Source organism: Triticum dicoccoides, chromosome 1B (genome assembly GCF_002162155.2).
Source record: "Triticum dicoccoides isolate Atlit2015 ecotype Zavitan chromosome 1B, WEW_v2.0, whole genome shotgun sequence".
Classification (NCBI taxonomy): Eukaryota; Viridiplantae; Streptophyta; class Magnoliopsida; order Poales; family Poaceae; genus Triticum; species Triticum dicoccoides.
Window position 1 is genome coordinate 456603198 of NC_041381.1, and position 8662 is coordinate 456611859.

General features: G+C 45.6%; 2 protein-coding genes across 4 annotated transcripts; one reads left to right on the forward strand and one right to left on the reverse strand.

The window, feature by feature from the left end:
* Positions 1–326: 326 nt before the first annotated feature.
* LOC119341008 lies at positions 327–3012 on the forward strand. Of its 3 annotated transcripts, none has more exons than XM_037612916.1 (5): positions 327–476; positions 567–716; positions 1478–1729; positions 1977–2111; positions 2578–2708. In XM_037612916.1, the coding sequence occupies exons 1-4, from the start codon at positions 387–389 to the stop codon at positions 2073–2075; spliced, it is 591 nt and encodes a 196-aa protein (XP_037468813.1). In that variant the 5' UTR covers positions 327–386; the 3' UTR covers positions 2076–2111; positions 2578–2708. The 3 variants fall into 3 exon arrangements, with proteins under 3 accessions (XP_037468813.1, XP_037468821.1, XP_037468808.1); XM_037612924.1 differs by having other exon boundaries at positions 1977–2085; positions 2578–2684; XM_037612911.1 differs by lacking the exon at positions 1977–2111 and having other exon boundaries at positions 2578–3012.
* Positions 3013–5093: 2081 nt separating this feature from the next.
* Positions 5094–5752, reverse strand: LOC119341029. Its single transcript, XM_037612927.1, has one exon. The coding sequence runs from the start codon at positions 5594–5596 to the stop codon at positions 5447–5449; it is 150 nt and encodes a 49-aa protein (XP_037468824.1). The 5' UTR covers positions 5597–5752; the 3' UTR covers positions 5094–5446.
* Positions 5753–8662: the final 2910 nt, after the last annotated feature.

Genomic DNA, 8662 nt, shown 5'->3' on the forward strand with positions numbered 1-8662 from the left:
CAAGCGAAACTTTCGAAAGAAAATACGTATATATGCCATAAAGTTGAAGGGGGCGGTAAATAAAATAGAGCGAAATAACCCGCGGACACCCAACACGGCACGTTTTATTTTGAATTTTTTTATTAGGGGCGTTTTAATTTGATTAAGTGCTGGTCCACCTCGGTCGCCGTCGGGAATTCATTGAGGAGGGGGAGAGGTGCGACCCGAGACAGATCGGCCACAGAGAATCCCGGGGGTACGCGTACGACCCAGGCTCTTCCTCCACGTGGCCCTGACGTGGACCGATCGCGCGGCCGCAAATGATCCGAGTCCTGCCGCTTCCCCGACACAAAGCAGTTACGTAAGCTTGACACTGCAGAATCGGAGCAGAGGGGAGGGGAATCGGAATGGGGCTCTCGCCGTCGCCGTCCTCACCGGAGGGGAGGTGGGACGACCTCCCCGACGATATAGCCATCGCCGTCGCCTCCCGCCTCCAGGTGCGCCTCTCTCCCATCGTTCTCTCTGTATGCGTAGCTCGCTCAAGTATGTATGTGGCTCGCTCGTTGACTGCCTCCAGCCGTGCTCAGGAGGCCGACGTGTGCGCCCTCGGCGGATGCTCCCGGTCCTGGCGCCGCGCCTGCGACGCCAACTTCGTGTGGGAGGGCCTCTTGCGCCGCCGCTGGCCGGCCACCGCGGCCGCCATGGCGGCCGGAGGGGCAGGGGCTTCCCGTGCGCAGGTGAGTACAGACTGCAGAGAGCAGAATACAGCTCTCGTGTCCATTTCCCCCAACTTATTTTTCTCTTGGGTTCACAGTTCATGCGGCCTGCATACTCGATTGAACGACTATAATACTAGTTCAGATAAGTAACAAATCTGATGTAGCTTTGGGCACTTGGTAGTTGGTACTGTTTTCACTTAATTTTTGCTTCTTCAAGTTCAGTTTAATACTTATTCAGGGCTTTCACACCCTGCAGTGCTGTTTGCTATGCTACTAAGTCGGTGTGTCATGTTAGATTCTGTGCAGAAACTGGTGTGAGGCTAATTTCACTGTCGTACGTCAACTAGGAATAATTTTGTCGCAACATCATACTAGGACAATTCATGAGTTTCTTATTACTAAAATATGTCTTTGCTCTTTTAGAGGAAAGACGCACTTGAATTTGGGTTCTAGTTCAGTCTAAGGTCCAATTTTTGTGTAGAGCCCTTCATGAGGTCTCTTAGCCAGTTCGTAAAAAAAAAAGAGGGGTCTCTTAGCCAGAATATTATGCAGAACTGTTTAAAATGTCTCGGATCAGTTTACAATGTAGTGTTCTTCATAGGTGTAGGACCAGAATGGTACCTATGTTATTTGTGAGGTCTTCACTTGTCTGTTGTATAAAATGAACTTGAAGAACTATTTAATCCATTCCAGATTGTATTTCTCGTCACACTCACCTGCTCCTTGCTGCCCAAAGCATCACAGATTAACCTTGCTTTTTGGTGTAACTTGTACTGTAGGGATGGAAAGCTCTCTACATCAACAACCATGGAAGAACTGCTGTGGCTATCTCTAGAGTGGTTGAATTTGTGGAGAGCAGCACACATAACGGGTCGCTTGAAGCTGAATGTTATCTGAAAGCTATGTCTGATTTGGCACTGATGGAGGATATAGGCTTCGTCAATGTCCAGTTTTTCTTGCTTTCAAGAAATCGCAGTGCGATAATAAATCTTATTGGATTGCATTACTCCATTGCATATTTGCATATACTGGTGAGTTATGATTCCTGATGTTCTAGTTGAGCTCTTCTTATGATACATGCTCTCTGTGACCCAATAAGTTTACACCACTTTTTTTTTTTTGCTATAGAAAGTTGTTGGAACCATTTTTCACTGTTGTTCTTGAAATACCATTACCTATTACCTGGTATAAAGAGCTATGTCATTCAAATGTAAACAAACTTTGTTAGTCCCCTCGAATCTTTGATCTCATCTTTCCTCCAAAATTCACCATTGTTAGGTTCAGCGTGTCACACTCTGCTGCACTGAGGTCAAGCTTCATTCTGTCTTTTTCCTCAAACAAGGCCAAGTTTTGTTCTCGAAGCTTATGTTAGCTTGAAGCACTTCAGGTGTTTAATAGCAGACTATGCACACCGTAAGGACAAATGGGTAGTCCCTTTGCACAGGCATGCCATGTTTGGTCATGTATTCCCTCCGTTCCTAAATATTTATCTTTTTAGAGATTTTAAATGGATTACCACATACGGATGTATATAGACATATTTTAGAGTGTAGATTCACTCATTTTGCTCCATATGTAGTCACTTGTTGAAATCTCTAGAAAGACAAATATTTAGGAATGGAGGGAGTATAAACGTACTATGACATACCTCAAAATATAAATTAGAAGAGAACACTTTACTACTTCAGATAATATATTATTGGTAACATCAGAAAGCTTTGGATAATATTATTTTCTTTCAAATAGAAAGCTTCGGACAATATAATTGTCAAGCCTTAGTTTTATTTTGCTTCACAACATATGTTCTTGCTTGAGTAATCTGACCAAGTTTGGATATATGCTCCTAAAATGCGGATTTGACATGCAATTATTCTTGCAGCCCAATGAGGTGGATAAAGCACTTCGAGCTTGCCAGGTAGCAGAAAGAAAGGTGTGTGTGAGCTTGCTCAAGCTTGGTCGATGGTTCTATGGTTTTAGGTTGCCCGATGACTATGAGTCGTACAAAAACTCACTGAGCTGGCTCACCAGCGATGACGGGGCAAAAGTTTTAGTCATTCTCAACCGTGGTGCTGTCCATGAGGTATTTCGTCTCCAGGTCAGTTTGGTGGGTACAAATAACTGAACTTATAGTATGCAAACATCTGTACTTGGCTTTGCTGGACCTTTTGTAAATATATGCCAATCCTTTTGTATCTTGATGCCCTCGTGGCACTGCTTTGATGTAAATGGAAGTATGGAACAATAGAGATGGGGAAATACCAAACACTGTTGCTGTATAGTCCAATATAAATAATAAACTCGCCATGACGTGTGACTTTGGTGTATACACACGTTGGTGACAAATTGACAATGCCAGTTATGTTTAACATCTGATGTTCTCTCATTTCCGTATGGTCTGTGTATTAATTAATTTCCTTTATGAGAGAATACATCATCCTACTTCAGCGTTGTATTACATGTTGTTTGAGAAACGAACTGTTTTATTCATTAATAAAACAAATTACGTCAGATTGAATTTTTTTTAAAACAAGATGGAAATAGTTGTCAATTTTGAATTTCAAGTAGGCAATGAGTAGAAAAACGTTGTAAGAAGAAGAAAAGAAGTGATGATGAAACAAACAACAGAAAATGGAGCAAGGAGTTAAAAGCTTTTACTGAGTATTTCCTCCATCTGGTTTTATGAATTTTGGGTCAAATTATACAATTAGATAGATTTGTATATGAAAGAGATTTTGCACGTTATAATTTTTGTGACATATAGTTTTTTAGTTAAATTTATGGTCAAAATTTAACCTATAAAAAAAAAGAGGGCCTAATAAACCTGGACGGTAGAAGTAGTAGACTTGTTACATGGAAATCTGTATAATGCCGCCTTGAGGAGTAGGCCAAAAAAAATTTATTTAAAGAAAAAGATCAAAATTCAAACTTTTCAGTTTCCAGAAATTCTGAGAAAATATACATGTATACCACCATATCAAACTATTTTTTTCTTTTTCTTTTACTCTGTTTATTATTGAAGACGAAGGAACTGGAGTTCATCGTTAAGGTTACGGCACTTCGATGCTTAATTAATAGATAAAGCATGTCGTGGCATTGAGGCCAAATTGTTACCAGTACATTCTAAAAGTGGAAAAGATGACACTGCGGAAAACTATACGAAAAAGGAAGAAAATTTTGAAACCATGACGCACACTATAAAACGTTTCTGGCTCCGCCACTGAACCCGGCCGGACGCCGCAAACGCAGCCCAGCTGACCACAGGCGGTGGCAGTGTGTCACTATGACCGGGAACGGTGAAGCCAAGCCGGATGACGAACCGGCCGCCAGCAGCTTGTCCCCCCGCGTCCGGTCCGAAAGCAAAGCTCCACCGGCCGCCCAAAACTCATCAACTGCGTGGGGCCATCGGACTACACAAGGAGCCATTTGCAGTTGCAGGCGATGACAATCTTGATACTCTCACCTCGATCTTGAACTGAAGTCCCCCCTTATCTCGCGTCCCACTGAGCGGTGTGAGCTGGTATCAGCTTAGAGCGTTCTCCCTAGTCCTATCTTGCATCTTCTTTCGTTCTCGGAGTTTTGTAGCGGTCTTAGGTTTCGTCTGACTCTGACACATCATTTCAAAAAGTTTGAAGGATTAGTTTAGTTTATCTCATGGCATTGGCAAATGACAACCCTGGGGTTCACTTTCGTCCCCACTTCCCGTAGAAAGTGGCGTCAAGCCATGCCTATCTGAGCGGAATAATTCTCAGCAAGGAGTTTCAGTGCAGGAATTCAGAAGATAGAACTGAAGTGTGAAATGGGCGTTCATGAAGAGATCGTTGCACCCAGTGAGATCTTGATGACTGAGCAGATCTTCATGGATCCCCGTTAAACTAGCAAGCAAGATTCCTGAATCTGTAGAGTGCAGACATTCCTGGAAAATTATACGAAAGGAGAAAAAATCAGAAAAAGGGGTGACATTCTGCAGGTATAGAGGCCCTTCTGGAGACTGGGGAGTTTACAGAGGTGTACTGGAGTCTGAGATTCTTCCGGGGGAAAGATCCTAGACAAACAAAGAGAGATAACCATGAGCCGCAAAGCAATACCGGCCTGGTGCTCCTGCTGCCGCTTAAGATGCACTGACAATTATCTACAGTAACTGATAAATAGAAAATCAAGCGGTTGAATGATGGTCTTCTTCAGACTGCCTAGTAGAATTTTCAGATCAGCTAAGAAGTGTAGAATCTTTGGTCTAATCTTGAACTATTTTGTAGCCCTGTTTCTGGTTAGTGCTTTCCTACTGGAACTTGCACTAAGACGTGCATCCTCTTGGAGTCACTACAGAACCACTTGATCACCAAAAAAATATCACTGAACTTTTCTGTTATTTAATTGCATCATGGATGTGCCAACAGATAGCCAATCTTCTGTGCTTTTGTGTTACGATCATATAAAAAGATCTGAAAGAGAAAACAAAACACAAACAGAGGAGAGAAAGAGAGAAGGGAGCAGGACAAGTGAAAACAACATAACAAGTCTGATGATATCTATTCCCCCCAGATGTATGTATCAGTTCATGCTACAGATGGAGATGGACAGCCGAATATGCCGATAAATATGGCTTACAGTTTCGACGAGTCCTACAATTCAGTAGTGTAGAAATTATTTCTGAACCGAAGAAAACCAGGAACCATTGCCTGGCCTGCTCCCTCCCATGAACAACCGAACCTTCCTCCCAGCAACCAGAGATCCTTGGAGACTCCTCAGCCTCAACAGCACGGGTAGATGGTGACGCAGCGCCGCTTCGGCGGCGTGCAGAGGAGCATGAACACCAAGGCGATGACGGCCGCGACGAGGAGCCCCAGGAAGCTGAAGCCCGCCTCCTCCTCCGACTCGCTGCTGCAGCACACCTTCCCCATGCTAGCCTGAGCAGAAAGGTTGCTTCCCGGTGCTGCCTACTCTGGAGATCAGTGGTGGTCAGACGAAGAGAGGCTCGCTTCCTAGCAGTGGTACGCTTCTTTGCTTCTTATACCACCACGGCCATGATCGCTGTGGTGTGGCCAGTTTGTTGAGGCATCGCTATCAGGTCTTCAATGATGCCACCCTCCTGTGCTCCCCTTCCGTCTCTGAGGACAGCTCAGCCTATGCTCGCACCCACCCAGGCCACTGACGCCGGTCATATATGGCATTGTTAGGCTGATCAACTGCCCAGATGTTGAGATACATAGTATCTGGCAAACAGATCTGGCCTTTCTTTTATGCCTGCCTTTCAGCATGGAATGTTAGATAGATGGCTGTTCAACTTTGCGCCGTCGCGGTCTCTCGCTGGTGATCTTCTGGACGCGGTCACTTGACGGCGATTCGGATGAAAATTACGGGGACAACAATACTTGATCGATGGTGATGTGTATACATGTATGAAAAGTACAGGATCAGAGGGCTGGTATTCTGATATCCTCCTGGTGAAATTCAAACAGTTGATGGCTACTTGTCCCCATATGTCCGATAGCATTGTGATGGCGAATTGGCGATGGAGAGAACGTAGCGTGCATGCTCTCGGTGTGAATGTGAAACACGTCCCCGTCTCTATCTATTTGAGGAGGTGGTAGGGATTAGGTGGTGCATGTTGCGTGTCGGTGACTAGGGTTTTCTGGGAATTTGGGGAAGAACTGAAGAAGGACCAAGCAAGTGGCATGTGCCATGTTGCCTTACAGCTTCGTCTAACACTACAAGACAAGCGAGCGTGAAGTTTCTTCCTAGACAGGATTGCTTCCTGGCTCAGCTAAGCGAAGTCCAACTTCAGCTAGACACGGTTTTGTTATCAGGAGAATAGGAGATTGACACTGTTTTCGGTGGTTTCTATCTCCGTAACGGCTATGATGCTTTAATTTGGGTATTAACCACATTTAACTTAGGTCCTGTTTTTCATTTTAAGTTTTTGATGATTTACAAATAAAATACTCCCTCCATTCCTAAATATAATTCTTTGTAGAAATTCCACTGTGGACTATATACGGAGCAAAATGAGTGAATCTACACTCTAAAATGCATTTATATACATCCGTATGTGGTCCATAGTGAAATGTCTACAAAGATTTATATTTAGAAACGGAGGGAGTAAAATTTATGCATGTAGGTATCGGACAAGAACTTGCACAATATAAAAATGCAAAGGTCCCCATCGAATATCAATAGTCCAGCCAACATCCTAGCCCATCTATTCTGGAGTACATGTTTTTCTTTAGAAAAGGAGGATGACCCCCGGTCTCTGCATCTGGGCGATGCATACGGCCACTTTATTAATTATCCTTACAAAGCCATATAACAGTAATACTAAAACTACCGTCTAAGCAACAACTGTCGCTACACCTATAGTCTGGGCCTAATACCAAACAGACATCGCAGCCAAACCTAAACATCTAAGACCTGAGGTTTCTGAAGTACATGTGAAATACTAGAACTGTTGTCATGTACCAAAGTTGCACTAAACTTGAGACACTTATTTTGGGATGGACGGAGTAACAATTGGTGAAAAGAGCACCACAACCATGTTGTCTTGTAAATTGTAACCAATGGGTGAAAGAAGCACAAACATGAAGAACATACACTAGTGAGGTACTCGTGACTCATTTAAAGACATTACTGAATATATAACACTTACGGTGGACGAGCTGCACCCCACGATGGGAAAGCTTCAGCACCGGATCGAGCCCTGGCAGGATAGGTGGCTTTCAAAAGCGGCCCATACAGTGCTCATTAACTCGTTCCTCTCCAGCCTGCTATTATTCATCATGAGCTTCTACAGCCTTCCCGAGACCCTCCATCACAAGATTGCCACCGTTCAGGGGCGGTTCTTCTGGGCAGGCGAGGGGATAAGCAGAAGTACCACATGGTCAGGTGGTCTGAGATCTGCAAACCTCGCGACCAGGGCGGACTGGGTATCATGTCCTCCAAACGCATGAACATTGCCCTTCTGACTAAGTGGCTATGGCGGATTGCTAATGGTGATGGTGGCTTGTGGCTCCGCATCATTCAGTAGAAATACCTTCGCGGCCAGCCTCTCGCCTTTTGCCAGCGATCTGGGGGCTCCCAGTTCTGGCGGTCCATCATTCAGCTCCTCCATGTCCTTCGGATCGGGACCTCGATCGAGATTGGCTTCGGCACCGCCACACTGTTCTGGTTCTATAGTGGGCTGGCGACACGCCCCTTGCGGCCCGCCTTTCCGGACATTTTCTCCATCGCGGTTGCACCACAGATCTCCGTGGCGACCGCCCTTATTGACTTAGGGAAACTAGTGTTCCGGAGACCTTTTGGCCCGGCTGAGAACACAGACTGGCAGGAGCTGCTCGACTGTATTACACTCAACGAGCCTGATCTCACGAGGGACGATGATCGCGCCAGATGGCGTCTAGGGCCTTCTGGGTAATTCTCCACCAAATCCCTATACCTGGCCATTGCCCCATCGCTTGGCCATGAGGCGCTCTCCTCCATTTGGGAGATCCGCCTCCCCCTGAAAATCAGGATCTTTTTGTGGCAATGGATTCGCGGCCGCCTCCCATCTGGCGTTGAGGTTCTGAAACGCAATGGCCCTGGGGATGGGCGCTGCCCGCTCTGTGGGCCTGAAGAAGATTCGAACCATATCTTCTTCACCTGCGTGTCCGCGCGGTGCCTTTGGAGCTGTTTCCGCAAGATTGTGGGTGGAAGCTGGGACCATAACAACTTCCCCGCTCTCTTTGCCGAACTCCAGGCGATCCCACCCGCATTGCGCCACATTAGGTGGCTAACCATTGGGGTCCTTGCCTGGACGCTGTGGACTGTTAGGAATAAACTTGTGATTCAGCATATCCCTCTTCGTCGTGCTACTGACGCTTTCTTCAAATGGTCTGGTTACTTGCAGCTTTGGCGGCCGCTTAGCCTTCCCAGGGAGAGAGACGCCATCACCTCCATCATCACCCAGCTCCACGCGATGGCTCTCCAGTTGGCGC

What these genes read in the sequence shown, in the direction of transcription:
- LOC119341029 (XM_037612927.1), bottom strand. Translation starts at nt 5,596, where the DNA reads ATGGGGAAGGTGTGCTGCAGCAGCGAGTCGGAGGAGGAGGCGGGCTTC.
- LOC119341008 (XM_037612911.1), top strand. Translation starts at nt 387, where the DNA reads ATGGGGCTCTCGCCGTCGCCGTCCTCACCGGAGGGGAGGTGGGACGAC. An exon ending in CCGTCGCCTCCCGCCTCCAG is followed by an intron (nt 477 to 566) that starts GTGCGCCTCTCT and finishes AGCCGTGCTCAG; the next exon opens with GAGGCCGACGTGTGCGCCCT. An exon ending in TTGCATATTTGCATATACTG is followed by an intron (nt 1,730 to 2,577) that starts GTGAGTTATGAT and finishes TTATTCTTGCAG; the next exon opens with CCCAATGAGGTGGATAAAGC.